A 16,658-nucleotide genomic window follows, 5' to 3' on the forward strand; every position below is an offset into this window, starting at 1 on the left:
CCTGGTAAATCTAGCACAGGCAGCACTGAATGCCGACAGCAGAATTAAGGACTTGTTACTGATGGCCCCATTTCTGTTTCTGGACCTAAACTGGAGAAGTGACTTACACTAATTCAGAAATTATATAGGAACTAACATTGAAAGACTGTTCCATATTTATACGAAGAGAATAAAGATATACCCTCATAGTGATTAAATCAGATAATGTGTGGACAGCACCCGGTGGGTAAGTAGATGCCCAATATATATCCATTTTCTACCTTCCTCTAACTGGTTCCCATCCCTTTGAGTCACTTCTGTTCAGTGAGATGTCTAAGTTGGTTCCACAGCTACATAGGACAGAGGGAAGTGCTCACTACTTTGTAAATTCATCAGTTCCCAAATTTCAGAGTGCATAGGAATCACCAGCAGAGGTTGTTAAACTGCAGTCCTACAGACCCCACCCTACAGAGATTCAGCAAGTTGGGGTCAAACCTAGAAATCTACATTTTTAATCTTTATTAGAGTTGTTTAAAATATATTTGCATTTCATTTATTGTGTTGGCATCAAAATATATTCAGAGATGTTTTATCTTGTTTCTTCATTAACGTCAAAAATTTGTAAACTTTCTAAACTGCTATGTAACTAAAAATTTTAAGACTACCCTGTTTTAAAATTTCCTTTATTCCCTTAGATCTTTATGAAACATTTCATATTTTATAGATCATAGTGTTTTATTAACAGGTTCATGTATTCTTTTCTCATTCCTTTAATACAAAAAACTTCAGTCATCAGTTATTTTCATCTAAGTGCAGGTCTCATAATATCAACATTAGATCAGTCATTCAGTGGGTCACACACGGTTACCCTCATTGTGCAAATACCCACTCAAAAGGAAAGCTGAATAACAGATGCCTCCAGGTATATACAACCACCTTAGTTTCTTGAAGTGAACTAGTACTGTTTACAGGTCAAATGCTAATCTACAAAAATAAACTGAGAAAGACTCAAGTGTACAGCTATACATATCAGATGGCAAGTTCATTTCAACAAGAACCTCCATGACTAACTTCATTTGTACAGTTCTCTGCTATTGCAAAAGCCTCTCCTGAACAAAGTTACAATTTAGAATTTAAAACAAACTCAGTAAGATAAAATGTACCAGGTGGCTTTTCTGTAGCAGAAATTAATCACAACTATTTTATTTTCCTCAAGCAATTTTAAAGATAAGCAAAGTTAAAAATAAATATGCAAGCATACAGTCAACTAAAGTATGTTTAGAAATGCAGGTATAAAGCACAGCAGAACCTATGACGAGAGAAGATAAATTAGAAAAATGACCTATTAATGAAGTGATAATTTCTTTCAAATAGCAGGAAACAATTCTCCACTGCCATTATTTTAGGTCATTATTTGTGTTCATCTATTAATTTTGGGGGGAAAAAAAACAACCATTGCTAATTATGACATTTGACCAGATATACCAACATGTATACCTTAAATTACATGAAATAAAAGGCCATTTAATTTCTGATGAATTGAATTCCTTAACGACTTCTCAGTTTTATATACTGTAGAAAAATTCAAGAACATTTGTAGATTTGCTTAAAATCCCTGCTGGTATTCATGCAAGTTTTTGAAAAGTAATGTTCTTATCCGTTTGGTAATCTACATTAATGTAAAAATTCTTTGTTGTTTACTAACAGTTCAGCCTTGGGTGTGCGAGTGATCTGTTTTAAGTTCTCAGGGAGACTGTTTCACTTATTTACTCCAGAGCATCATACCTTTCCTTCCCTCCCTTGCAAGGAAAAAAAAATCTGCAGAATGGAGGCAAATATCTGGACTTAGTATAAAGAAAACAGATTTTTTTCAGGATTGGATTATAACCCCTAGTTAGGATGAATGCCAAATATATATATGCCACTTTTAAATTTTTTATGAAACAAGAAACAAACAGATGAATTTCAGCTAAGTCATATTCTTTGAGAATGACTGAAACATGATATGTTAATTAAGACTTGACACACTTATCATCCACAATCAAAAACTTCAATTCCCTGCCTGAATTTGACTTGGAAAATGATACAAAGTCTACAGCTGCTTTAAAGGATGGTGAGATAACATTTTAAAAGCCTATAAACCAGTGGTTGTCAACCTTGGCTATACATTAGAATCCCCTGGGAATCTTTTTAAAATCCTGACTTCTGGGCCTCTTCCTCCGGAAATTCTGTTTCTTTGTTACTAATGTTGTGGCCTCACCCCATAACAAAGAAACAGAATTTCTGGAGGATTAGGCCCAGAAATCAGGATTTTAAAGAGATTCCCAGGTGATTCTAATGTGCAGCCAAGGTTGAGAACCACTGCTATAAACCATTGAAAACACATATATTTTACATTCAAAACTAATCCCTGGAGCCCATTTCATTCAATTTAAAAGCTCCCACATATTCGTGGCTCTTTTACCATGTTTTTTTAAAAAAACTGCTTATAATTTAAGCCATCCTAGAGATAAAACAAATGTGAAGAGTTCTTTTTATATCTGGGATGTTCTAGGTAATTTTTAAAAACTGAAAATTATGTATTTGTTCCTCCTTAGTCTGAAACTCTTCCAACAAAGCTTCTGACTAGCAACGACATGTTCCTTAGGCACTGTGAGGTGTACTGATGATGGAGCATGAACCCAGGTTCAAGCATATTGTTGGTCATAACTACAGACAGTTAACAAAAAGTTAACCACTATCTTATCTGCTAAGAGCAAGAAATGCTTTTACCCCAAGACTCCTGAGATTCTTAAAGAAGGAAAAGTGATCTGATACAAACAACTTTTAAGAGAATCCATATATAATGCTAAGAACTGCACAATGAGGGTGTTAGAAAAGATGTTTTCTTTTGTAAGGCATCAATGATGAAATAAATATAATGTATATCTAACAAAAGATGGTTAACACTCAGGATCATAAAACCCTTTATCTTTTCTTTTAAATTTCTCTAAATCTTGCTACTTTTACCAGCTTAAATAAGAAAAGAATGCCTCTTGGCCTAATCAACTATCATTATAAAAAAACTAAGACATCTGAAACTAGTAGGCACATCAAAATTACAGTTTATGTAGTTCAAGGTTCCCTTTTTAAGGGACAGATGTGTTACCTGGCACATTATACATATGGAATTGTAAAGATCATCCACTAAATTCAACTTTCACATTTTTAGTTAAACTAAAAGACTTATAGTAAATACTCAAATATATCTTCAGTTACAGCTGATAAGTGTAACATTTTACCAGATAAAAAGCTGGAATTTAAGTATGAGAAACCTTCATACACTGTGCTAGTATTGGTCTCTTCTTTTTAGACGAAAGCCAGTCATCAATACTTTCAACACAGCAGTTTAAGAAGATAAACATCCAAAACAGTTGACTTAGTTGTAGTCCATAATTTAGCAATTCAATGCCACTGGCATCATAATGCTGTAGAGAGCAAATGTATCTCCATGTTTTAGTCAGATTTGTCTTTCTTCTTTCCTGTTAAGGGCACTTTGTTTACAACAGCAGACCCAACAGCTGTAACACCTCCAGCCACAGCAGACACGCCCCCTTTCACCAGCCCTATTCCCATGGAAGGCACAGTTGTAACAGCTGTTTTGGTCACCTCCAGACTCTTTCCACCAATCCAAGCCACACCACCAATGGTGGCACCAACAGCTCCTTTTGTAACACTGAAAATACCGCCAGTCACACGGGACAACATGCCTGGTTGCTGCTGTGGGTGATCTTTCATCGATCCTAATGAGAAAATAGAATGAAACTGTTAAATATGTCTACAAAAAACAGTACAAATCAAGTAACCTAAGACTTCCTAATAATCAGGAGGTTGTTTTGAGAAGGTCGACCACATTACAAATGTCCATGTTCAGCAGTGGCTAAATTTTTAAAATCCAAATTTTTTATTTAAGCTATTTGAGTAATAAACATAGTTAATATAAATTTTTAAATAGCTGCATTAAAAGGCTTAAGATATAGATAAGCATTTGACTATACCATAGTCATGCCTTACCTATGGTTTCCCTTGGTTTGAAAATATTAAATGGCAAATTTCAGAAATAATTCATAACATTTCAATTGTGTGCCATTTTGAATAAAGTGATGAAATCTTGAGCCATCCCCCACCATCCGCCTAAGAGGTGAATAATCCCAATGTCCATCACAATAAGATAGTTTGAGAGAGGGAGACGACATTCATGTAATTCTTTTACAGTATATCGTAATGGTTCTATTTTATTATTCTTGTTAATCTCCTGCCTTGTCTGATTTATAAAGTGAGTTTTATTATAGGCATATATGTATAGGAAAAAACCATGTTATTCATAGGGTTTGGTACTATCCAAAGTTTCAGGGAACCACTGGGGGTCTTTGAATGTATCCCCTGTGCATAAGGGGGAACTACTGCATTAAGTATAAAATTATGATGGAAAGGATTTGATAATTGGTCATTCTTTTGTAATCAAGGTCAAGGTCAGTAACACTAGGGAAGGAGGAAAATCCTGATTTGAGAATAAAACATACTGCTTCACACAACACCTCATATAGGATCAGATTGCTAGGCTAAATTTGGTGCACAAGCATTTAATGAAGGTAGTTTTTCTCAGTCAAATCCAATAAATATTAATGCTGTTGATCTCTTTAATTACAGTGTACTCTTAATTACCACCCTATAAATTATCTACTTTGCAGACTACTTTTGTTTAGCAGGTTGTCATGCACAGTCATTCCTGAGGTTTGTTCTTTTCCCTGGCAGTCATGCTCCTGGAGAGCCTTTATCTCTTTCCTGGTGACTTTCTCACAAAGTCCTTATTAACCTTTCACTGAGTCCTAACCTCTTTTCAGGGCTCTAGCCCTAATAAATAAAACAAGGAAAACAGGTGAGGTGATAATTTTCTAGGCTATTTCTCTAGCAAACTAAACCTTAGTTACCTCTATCCTCTTTTAGGCTTAAGTATGAACTTTTAATTGTGTTTATTTTCCTAGTGATTTCATTTTTGTCTGCTAACATAAATATAGGAAGAAAGTTTTGGACAATGAGCAACAGAACTGGGAATAAAATACAATACCTAGAGCTAGAAGTTCAGCCTTAGCCTCTTCCCAGAGACATCCTCATCCGTCTGCTACTGTAACTTATCTGGTTTGTAAGTCACTTAACATCCCTTATTCTCCAATTTGATTCTCTTTCTTACCAAATATAACGGTCCTGTACAAACATGCAGTTGTCCAAAGAGATCACTATTTGAATTAAAGGTAATATTCTACACCAAAACCATAAATAGAAAATGTCCATCAAGACATTTAGCTGTACAGTTAATGTTTCCAAGGATTTCTGAAGTAAAGGTAAGAATAAAATGATTCATGATATAACAATTTTCAAATTAAAGAGAATTTAAATTAAGCAGGCCCTAAGACCATGTATAATATAGGAAGAGAGAGCTACCAATTATGAATGAGATGAAATGATAGGAGTTTAACAACAAATCGCAAGTACCTCTTGAGTTTTTGTATGTACAGTAACAACACTAAACACAGTCCAATTTGCATCCCACGCACTCTTCTTTACAAATTAAAGGATATTCTTACTTGTGAAATAAAATAAGAGTAACAGGAAAATAGATTTTACATGTACCCATATCAGTGTTTTCTTTTAGAGGCTAAAAACGTTTATCATAGATTATTTTTGTAATGTATTTACTGACAAGGTAAACAGTTTTTTAAATTTAATAAAAACAATCAGAACTTGGATTCAATAGGATATTTGTTCCATTCTTAGTGTTACAGATGCACACTTACCTTCTGGTGGTTCGTCACTAAGGTATGATGGGATATCTTGTTGATTTTTATCTGCCTGATTCATGATCTAAAAAAACACACACATATTTCATTTTAACCTCAACATGGGAGACTACCACTTATCACATGCTCAATTAAGACTTAATCAACTTTTTTCAGATAAACAACAGTTTAAAACACCCATCACAAGACTACTTCTTGTTTCTCTCTTGTGGTATTTAAGACATACTTTTAGTTATACTATGGACAATATAAATCTTATCTCAAATACCAACCAAGGAATGGTAGGCATTGTATAGTAGACGTTTCCCTGTTTTACTGCTGCTTCAACTTAAACTGAAGATGACTGACTGAAGAAAGCTGGAAGGTGGGGGGTAGCAGACAAAAATGTTAAGTGTTTCCTCTTACAGAATATTGGCTGAGTCAACTGTAATTTATTTCAAAACAGAGAAAAACCTATGACTAAAATATGTTCTACTAAAAATTTTCTAAAAAAACATGACATCCTTCTATAGAGATGACACCATCAGTCTGAATCACTAAGAAGGATTTTGATTACTTTTTTATTGTTGTTTTTAGAGCTCTAATAAGTAGGTAGCAAAAGAGTCCAAAATCTATGAAAAAAAAGTACTATGATTACTTGTAAGTATATGTAGTAAAAGAACCTAATAAAATAAAGCTATGCTAGGGTGAAGAAAACATAAACTTTCTTTTCCCAATTTCCTTTACTAATTTTTAAAAGTCTTTATTGTTAGAAGAGTTACATATGTCCCCCCTTTTTCCCTATTGACACCTTCTAGCCCGCCCCCCACCCCAAGCCTTCACCACCCTATTGTGTGTGACCATGGGTTATGCATATATGCATACAAGTTCTTTGGTTGATCTCCTTTACTATTTTAAAATATTTGCTTTTATAGTCACTTGACTAAGTAAAAATTAAAACAAGTTAAGACTGGTCTAAAATTTTCTTGCTTGGCCAGAAAGTGAGGTTGTGGTCCCAGCAGTCCACTAAGTATTCTGGACTACCTAGGCCCTAACAAGGCCAGGTGGTGGTTAGCTTTTAACTCCTGAGTGAGATGGGGAGCCAGTGAAAGGCACTGAATGGAGAGGAGTGATATGTTCTGATTTATACTTTTAAAAACAAAAATTCTGGCTATTGTGGGAGAACACTCAACAGGAGAGCAAGAACAAGCAGAAAGACTTGTTAGGAGACTTAGAATAATGTTTTCACGGTTCATACATTTTGCAGCAAGTTGCAGAACAGAGTGGTTTAAGTGGTCAAAGGAAAGTCAGGGAACTTTTCCTTTCCTTAATGATTCCTAATGATTTTAAAGTACTGGATGATGAGATAAAAATTCATATTTCCTTCTGTAGCTCAGTAATTACGGCAAAAGTTGGTAAATGAGGGAAAGAGAGGTAATGGTTGTGAGAAGTGGGATTTTTCAAAGGAAATTTTAACTTTGTGTAATTCAACTTGCAATGCCTTTAAAACCTAAATCCTGTGTAAGTTGGGATTTCACTGTATCCCACAGAGTCCAGCAGCCCCTGCCAGAGTGCTTAAATATCTTTCAGTTGTTGTAGTGACTCAGGCCTTTTACCAAGAACACCTATCTTATGCTGGTCTGGTTTGTGAATTTAGCAGATCATCCCATACACACTTGAGATTTAAAGTGATAGTAAAGACATGTAATCTCTGACAAAGAACAAAAAGGAAAGAATATCAGGTGATGCATTCCTGGGAGAAGGAGTTCTTGACTGACCTGCCTCAATTTTAAAACTCCCTTAAATCAGAATGTTAAATTTGTTTCCATTCATATTTATATTCCTTTAATTTATCATCATGGTAATTTATCATCATAGGTATTACACAGCATAGTGTTTACAATTCTGGGATCAGAGAGCCCGAGTGTGAATCCCAACTTGACCATAAACTGTATGGCTAAGGACAAATAACTTCATGGATCTGTGTTGTTCAGGAAATACAGAATAGAAATTAAAGATATTCTAGCCCTAACTTTAAGGTGAGAATACTATTTAACAAATTCAAGCCAAAACATACAGAAATTCCTGGCAGACTATATGTGTCCCTTCCTAAGGAATAACTATTTGAGAGCTACTTTCTTTCAATAAACTGTTGATTCCTAAGAGAGACATTTTGTCTAGCTTGTTCAGCACTGTAATCCCAGTATTCGTATACCATACACATACAAATCCAGATCACTAATCAATAGAGGCTATCATTCCCTGTACAGAAATATGGGAAAATTATATACGCATTATACACCTTACGTATTTTAGCAAGCATTAAAAAGAGTTGTGATAGTAATTGCAATCATTTCAAAACTGCCTTTCGGTATATATCCCACAAATCCCTACTAAGAGTCTTACCTTTTCCTCCTAATACAGAATCCCTTTTAAAAATACTTTTTAATTTTTCCAAATCTATCTTGTAATAAAAAAGACCACTTTTTTATACTGTGCTTTGTGAAAGCATAAAAGATATGTGCAAATTCATCTAAATAATATGAATTAACTTTACCTTCCTGTGGGTAGACAATAAGGAGCCAGGAAGCAGAGTAACATTGTCAGACCTGTGCTTTAAGAAGCTAACTGGAGCAAGAACATTTAGGACAAAAAGATTAAATACAGTAAGTGGCTAATTTAGTAGCCAGGGAGATGGACTAACAGTCTGAATTCTGCCATTTTTCCTGTCTAAATAAATGTTTGGGCCAAAAACGTAGGAGTCACCTTTGATTTCCTCTTTTTTAACATTCCCACCTAATCATTGGTATATTGTTGCCTAAATAAATCCAGCATAGGACTTCTCATAACCTCTACTGCTAGCACAATCAGTTAAGCCATCATAATCTCTTACCTGGACTACAAAATCTCTTAACTGGCCTCTGAGCTTCGACCCTTGCACAGCTAGACCTTTCTGTCTAGCCATGTCATACTTTGCTTAAACCCTCCTGCCGCTGCCTGTTTTTCTTAGAATAAAATCCAGAGTCCATCCCTTCACCTCTAAAGCCCAACATCTAACACTCTGATGTCATTTTCTACCATTGTGCCTCTTGCTCGGTCCAGTCTAGCAACATGGGAACTTCCTTACCTTCTCCTTAAAGGCTCTTCCTCTACATATATACCTGGCTTCTTCCTAACTTCCTTCAGGTCTTTGTGTAAATGTCCCCTTATCCAAGGTCTTCCCTGACCCCTTATAATAATGGATAAGCACTCTCCTAACTCCTCTCCCTCTCATTACCACCTAACCCTGCTCTATATTCTTCACTGTGCTTATTGTCCTTTGATATATGTATGTGTTCACTTGGTGTCTCTTCCAATTAGAATGTAAGGTCCATGAGAACAAGACGTGGTTTTGTTCCCTGTTCCATCGCAAGGACCATAATGCCTGATACATGGACACTCAAGTACTGGAACTTTTTGGTATGAAGTAGAAAATAACTTTGGGTATTAATGAGAGATAAAAGGAGAATAATTAACTAAATAGACAGAGATGATGGTGAAGACAAGCAACAGGAGAGGAGAAACCATTTATTTCTGAGAGAAGATGGACTTTTAAAATTTTATTTTATTGTGGTAAGAACACAAGATCTACCCTCTAATAAATAAGTGTACAATACATTATTGTTGACTATCGGCACGATGAAAGGACTTGTTTTTGAACAGCTGTATTTGAAGATGCCTTCAGGGCATCCACAGAGGTTTAGCAGGCAATTGGATTTAAGGGGCTTGAAACTCAGAATGAGTCTGACTTGAGATCCTGAGAGTGGTTTGAAGTGATAGCTGAAGCTGTGGGAGGTGGGTGATATGATCAAGGAAAAGAGAAGTAAACTGGTAACTGGATTGCTCATATTTAAGAGGTGAAAAAGCCAACAAAAACAAAAAATATACCTGGAAATGAATAGTCTAATGAGTACACCCTCATGGAAAGCAAGAGATACATTTATAAGCTTTCTATAAACACATACAATGCAGACATTAAAATAATTTATGAAGATCAAATACTACGGGGAAATGCTAATGTTGCATTTAGAAAATATAAAAGGCATATATCATTGATCTAGCTTTTTAAAAAATGCACATAAAGAAACTGGAAGGAAGTACACTAGAGTGTTGACAGGCTGCCAGTATGGGGATGGGGGCAGGTTATACACACATACACACACAAAGTATTTCTACATATAGAAATGAATATATTTTAATTTTCTACAGATATTGCTTTTGAAATTAAAGAAAAATACATATTTTTAAGTCTTAGAAATCAGTGATATACATAAAGGACATTTTTAAAGATTATACAGTTCATCTACCTAGTTATTCTAGGTTTTCATCCTCAAATCAAGTTGGTCATCTGAAAAACAATGTACTTGAATCACAAAAGCTGACTGGAGGAAAGTGACATCCCTGAGTTTTATTCCTGGTTATGTCCTTGGGAAGGGAACCGTGACAAATAACCTTATGCAGGCTATTACTACATTAACTGTACCACACTGTTAAGGAATTACCCACTAACTACATTTCTTTAGAGCTATTCAGAAACCTTTATAGGTATTCACAAAACTTTTTTCCCCAAAAATACTTAGCATGTTTTCTTCTCTTTGAGACTGGCTTCCAGGACTCTTAGTTAAAATTCCTGCTCAACTAGGTAAGTTCCTGTGGCCTGGATAGCGTGTCCCATTTCCCTCATCCCCAACTCCACACTATCTTGTGACTTCATTCTTATTGCTATTTTCTCTGGTCTGCAATTTAAATATCTTACTTATATTCTTATTTTGTTAGTACATGTTTTTGCTGTAAATGGACACAAAGTATTTATGGAATTAGTGGGATAAAAATATCATTTGAATCCACATTAATTTTAAGCATCACAAGAAAAATGCATAACGATATATGCTCCAACTTAATGATTAAAAACAAACAAACCACAAAACACTTTAAGCTAGAATCATGCTTTTCAGATGTACATCTTTAAGATTAGGCAATGGTATGCCAGGGGCTTCAAGAACCACAAGAGACATGCTACTTGTATTTTAGTATAGTACCCGGTAATTTAAAATACTATTTAATTTTTAAATATACACTAATTAAAAAGATAAATGCACTTGAGAATTTTTAAAGATTACTAGACTTTCAAGAAATTTCATTGTAGCCTGGAGCTTATTCAAGATATACTCAGATTTACCAGCTCTCTTCCCAGCCCAACCACATCCCCACCTCCCCCATGACTTTGCTCTTAAATTTGGAGTATTTGGGTAGAAAAGCTTGAAATATAGGAATCTAGATACTATTATACAGAAACACCCACAGTTACATTGAATATTGTTAGCTAAAGTTACCAACAGGATTGTCAATAAACAAAATAGAAAAGCTGGAGTTCTGCCAGGCCAGAAGCCTGGCTCCTTAGACCAGAGGGTCTTGTTATTAGAGGGCTCTGAAAGTCCTGAGGCTACAGGTGTGTGTGTGTGTGTGTGTGTGTGTGTGTGTGTGTGTGTGTGTGTGTGTTTCTTGTACATCATTGGTATTAACAGCAAGTATGCAGTATTAAAATTCCTCTAGAACAATTAGGGTAATAAAAATTGTGTAAATGCCATATGTAGAATATTTTTCTAAATTCTCAATTTGGTCGCAAGACACCAAATTACCTTAAAAAGGTATTTTTTGCTAAAATTCTTAACTATGCCATCTGTACTTTTACTCACATAGACCATTACAAACCTCTCCACACGTTTGTCAAACTTTTGGTGATATCACCTCTTTAAGGATATTATCACTTTCTCACTAAGGATAAATACTTTTTACATTATCATCCTGTTCATTATCATTATTACAAGGGGGCTGTTTCTCTTAAATTGGGAATTATGAAGACAAACACACCCCTAAACTCCTAAAATTATGAAAGGTAAATAATCTGCTAGTACTTAAAATTTAAAAGTATATAACACATGGAGACAAGTAACAACTGACTGTAAAAGTGTCAAAATGACCATTTTTAAATGTTACCCTTATACAGAATTATTAAATTCTATGTAAACTATCTGCCCTAAATTCACTGAGTCATTACCTCACCCACCATACATCTGAGTCCCTACTATGTGCCATGCATCTATTAGGCACTGAAGATTTCAGTGGGATTAAAAATACAGGACTACTCTCAACCAGAGTTTACAATCCAGTTTGGATACACTTTCCCTGCACTTATCAATTTAGTTTCATTCAAAACCAAACAAAAAAAAAAATCTGCTCTCTAGGAATTCATAATGCAAATAAGTTTCTATTTTTAAAAATGCACATTTCTAAGGAAGGCAAAAACAGCCGTTAGGGCAGAACCAATAATTTATAGACATTTTACTATTTGGTCTTAACATGTGAACAAATTATACCAACTTAAAACTGGTTATAAATTTGTGCTTTTTTAAAACAAACTGAAATGTGAAGGACTTGTCCAGTACAATAATATCATAGTTACTGCAGCTGGCAAATATATTGAGCCAAGGATTAATAACACTTTTTCCTAGATCATTTCTTCCAATAATAGAAATAAGTAAACAAATGCCTCTTAGGAAGCTTTCTTTTTAAAAGGAAAACAGATGAATCAATGTTGTTTGTGGATATCTGTAACACTTTACATATATGTAAAGTTTGCATTAATAATGAAAATTAAGTCTGAAAAGAGTACATAAATTTGCCTGTGGTTAAACCCCTCTGTGTGTACCAAAGGAAGCTAAACAGCACTAACAAGCTGTAGAAAGCTCTCTTCAAAATACAGCGTACAGCAGTTTACCTTCAATGCCGCTTCAAAAACCTATTAGTGCTAATTTCCCTATAAAAAAACTATAAATGAATCAGCTAAATTCTTCTACATATTCTATTATATAGGAACCTTGCCACATCCTCAGTCTCATGTGAGGGTGAGTTCTTTGCCAAATAACTACAAGGAGTTTCAAATATATATTTATACAGAGCTTTAACACACATACACCAACAAGCAGTGTATAGTAAAACACCAGCTTACTATTTTTAGGCTTCTCTAGTTAACCAAGTATCCTGAACAGGCTGCTTTTAAGATGGGCCTTGCCTATTAAATCAACAGCAAATAGGCTGTGAGAAATGCACTGAATCTGGCAGGAAAGAAAAAAATAATCTGCCAGTAAAACTTGTGACCACCTAGTGGCAAGTAACAACTGACAGTTTCAAATGGCAATTTTTAAGTGTTGCCCTTAAATGAAACATTAAGTGGCAATACAGTACACTATCAAACCAGATAACCAGTACATCAGCCATCTTCACTAAGTTATTACCTCATTAGCTCAACAAATATTTGTGTGCCTACTATGTGTCAGACACTGTATTAGGTACCCGGGTTTCAGCATATAAAGGCCCTCCTCTGAAGGTGTTTATAAATATAATCCAGTGAGCTATCTTCAGGAAGTAGCAAAACAGCAAATACTCAATGACTGGTACAAAGAAAGGTAAAGATTTCCCTGTAGTTAAAAAAAATATCTAACACACACACACACACACAAGAACTACTTCAGTTTCTCTAATGATGTGCCTACACGTAGTCAATTTTTTACTGACTGTGGTTTCTGGTACATTTATAACAATGACTTAAAGAAATGAAAGTGTAAAAAAAAATCAAAACAGGACGCATATGGATTTATTAAAGGTTACTCCCCCCCCTCTTTCTTAAAAACAAAACAAAAAACAGGTATGGACACAGTCATGTACAGGTTGATGTATTAATATTGCTGAACACCCGCACCAGTCCAAGTTTTAAAGGCTGAACAATAGCATATAGCAAATAATCACAGGCAGTAAACATTTTCATTTGGAATTAGTACGGTGTTCACAAGGGCGTAACAGATAAAGTAATTTTCCTTTTTCTAGGCGTTCCCAGCGGCCCCATCTCCCCACACTGGTCTCTTTAGGACTCAGTGTTTCTCAACCTGTGGGTCGAGACCCCTTTGGGGGTCGAACGACCCTTTCACAGGAGTCGCCTAAGACCATCGGAAAACACATATATAATTACATATTGTATTTGTGATTAATCACTATGCTTTAATTATGTTCAATCTGTAACAATGAAAATACATCCTGCATATCAGATATTTACATTACGATTCATAACAGTAGCAAAATTACAGTGATGAAGTAGCAACGAAAATAATTGTATGGTTGGGGGTACCACAACATGAGGAACTGTATTAAAGGGTCGCGGCATGAGGAAGGTTGAGAACCACTGGGCTAGGTACTAGCAAGTCTTTTTTTCCCTTTGGCAGAGGGAGTGACGTGGCAGAGAGGCAGAAAATGACCCCGGAGGAGCCGTGGCTGGGGCTGAGCGCAGCACCTCCCTCAGCTCCACGTTGTACACCCCGCACCCCCCTCCCACAGGGTTCCAGGATCTGTCTTCTCACAAGGGGCGATGTGTTTAGGAGACGGGGTCTGATTGGAAGGGGAGCCTGGGGACCAGTCTTGCGTGTGCTTAGCAGGCACAGTGTGAATTTGGACTCGGGAGACTACGGCGCCCGCGGTCCCCAGGCACCCCGACACCGCCAGCGCCTCTCCAGCCACACTTTTAGGTTTAGGTTAGGCGCGGGGTAAGAGCTTTCCTACCGGGGAAGCGCACTGGGAATGTCCACTGGGGACCAAGGTTTGCGTGCCCGAACCCCAGAGAGTGGTTTATCAACAGGTCCGGAGTCCGTGGGGCGGGGAGCCCAGCCCAGCCGCTCGGCTGCATCCCTCTGCTCCCAGGCTGACGACCCCCATCCTCTCAGCATGACACCCAGAAGCTAGGAAGTCAGGCGGAGACCTGAAGGCGAGATCCCGATCTCACACCACGACGGGGGCTCAGGGACAGGTGAGGAGGGTTGACGCCGCCAGCGAACCTCCGTCAGCCCCCCAACATCACCCAGCCCCTCCCCCTTTCCTGCTCGGTGCTCCCAAAGGCCCCACTCGCGGCAGCCAGGCCCGGAGAGGGGGGCGGTGAGGTGCAGAGCTAACGGAAGAAGGCGACCGACCCAGAGGGGGCCAGAAGCCGGGACGGTGCCCCCCGCCCTGCCAGCCCGACTTACCGCCGGGGTCGGGGCCGCCGCCTGGGCCGGGGCCGGCGGAGGGAGCGGGCAGAACCAAGTAGAGCTGAGGCGGCTAGAGCGGCGGGCACAGCCTCGGGCGGTTGCGGGTTCCGGAGGCGCCTCCTCAAGCTGCGGAGCCGAAGACTCCGTTGACGGCGGCGCTGGCCTCTGGCTGCGGACGTGGCGCCCGCCGCGACCCGCCCCCTCGGCCGCCTCTACAGCTCCCGCCTCCTCCCGCAGCTCGGACTCCGACGCGCACGCGCACGCGCACCCGGGCCTCTCCGGCGCCCACCCGTTTCTCGGACGGCCCAGCCCTCCCAGCAGCCCCCAGCCGCCGCCTCCCGCCGTGCGCACGCGCGACGCCCTCACCCCCAGCCCAGCTCCCGCCCCTTCGCCCCCTCGGAGCCTCCGCGGGAAACCCTGGCCAGTGTGCGCGCGCGCCTCCCCCGGGGTCTCCCCGCCCTTTTCCTCCTCCGGCCAATCAGATGGGGCGAGGGGCGCCGAGCCCTGGGAATACGGCGGCGGCAGCCCTAAGGGTCCCGAGCTCCGGCCCCGGCGGCTACCTGGAGCCGTCGTTCCGTTACCGTAACGGTCGCCCGAAATTCAGAACCTTCGCCCCGGGAAGGTGGGACGCTCGCCAGTTTCCTCTGCTCTTTGGGGTCTCAGCCTTCTTCCCTCCCTGCTCCCCCTCGGGGCAGTGACAGGCTGGGCCTTCTCGCAGCCCTTGACTTTGGGACTCGCACGCCTTTTCTGTGGAGGTGACAGGGGTGACGGGAGAGCGCGCTCATCACTTTTTGCTGGACATCTTCCCTGCCCTTCAATTGAGCTTCTTGAGAGGAACGCCCCTCTCGGTCCTCGCCGGCGCCCAGCGCAGTAATGAGTGCAGTGCCCGGGGCCCGCCATGCACCCCAAATGGGAAAACAGACGTGAACTGGACATCAGGACACCTGGCCTCAGGCCGCTCCCTCGCTCCCCACAGCCTGGCGCGATGCCTCCCAGGTCTCCCGCCCGCCGCCCTGGACGGGGCGGAGAGGAGCTGTGCTGGGTAAGGGCGCTGCCGGGCCGCTCCCGTGTGGAAGCCTCGCTCTGCTCACTCCCACGGGGCGTTAACATCCACTCCCAGGTCCTTGCGAGGCCTCAACGAGATACGCTGTGCAGAGGCTGCTGAACTAGATAAGTGGCATCTATTAACTTTGCTTCTTTCCGCACTTATAAAATGATATAAGTGAAGATGACAAGTCAATTATAGGGTTTTTTAAAGAGAAGCAAGAGGTGGTGGATTTGAAAGGGCTTTATAAACGGAATTCCTAGACCAGTGTGAGATCTTCCTTCACAATCTAATTAGCAAGACAAAACATACACGTGAAGCAGCCAATCAGTGACCCAACCGGATGTTTTTCCGAAGGCCAAGTCAGCGGGTGCAGCTGAGCAGCTGCTGACAAGGCCCAGGAAAGGAAGCCAAGGAAAGGACCTGGAAGAAGCTGACTTTGGTCCACGTCGTCAGTGGAGTGGACTCAACATTGTTTTATGGTTTCAGCCTGAGCATTGATTTATCAAAGCAGCCTATCAAATCCACCTAGACCATTGTGCTGAGACTGTCAAGATACTTTAGTTTTCTAGAATTTAAAGAGGACATTAAATAATCTGGTCGCTTTAAAATACGATTTGGGGCCCTGGCCCAGGAGCTCAGTTGACTAGAGCATCATCCCATGGCAGGGCACATACAGGACTCCACCGATGACTGCATAAATAAGTG

General features: G+C 39.4%; 1 protein-coding gene across 1 annotated transcript; it reads right to left on the reverse strand.

Annotated features, from left to right (window-relative positions):
• Nucleotides 1-648: 648 nt before the first annotated feature.
• TMEM263 (transmembrane protein 263) lies at nucleotides 649-15,198 on the reverse strand. The gene is made up of 3 exons (XM_059681760.1): nucleotides 14,903-15,198; nucleotides 5,814-5,880; nucleotides 649-3,761 (listed from the first exon to the last, which is right to left on the reverse strand). Exons 2-3 carry the CDS (start codon nucleotides 5,875-5,877, stop codon nucleotides 3,475-3,477), a joined length of 351 nt encoding a protein of 116 aa, XP_059537743.1. The 5' UTR covers nucleotides 5,878-5,880; nucleotides 14,903-15,198; the 3' UTR covers nucleotides 649-3,474.
• Nucleotides 15,199-16,658: the final 1,460 nt, after the last annotated feature.

This window comes from Myotis daubentonii, chromosome 2, assembly GCF_963259705.1.
Source record: "Myotis daubentonii chromosome 2, mMyoDau2.1, whole genome shotgun sequence".
In the NCBI taxonomy this organism is placed as follows: Eukaryota; Metazoa; Chordata; class Mammalia; order Chiroptera; family Vespertilionidae; genus Myotis; species Myotis daubentonii.

What these genes read in the sequence shown, in the direction of transcription:
- TMEM263 (XM_059681760.1), bottom strand. Translation starts at nt 5,877, where the DNA reads ATGAATCAGGCAGATAAAAATCAACAAGATATCCCATCATACCTTAGT. An exon ending in TAGTGACGAACCACCAGAAG is followed by an intron (nt 3,762 to 5,813) that starts GTAAGTGTGCAT and finishes TTTTCTCATTAG; the next exon opens with GATCGATGAAAGATCACCCA.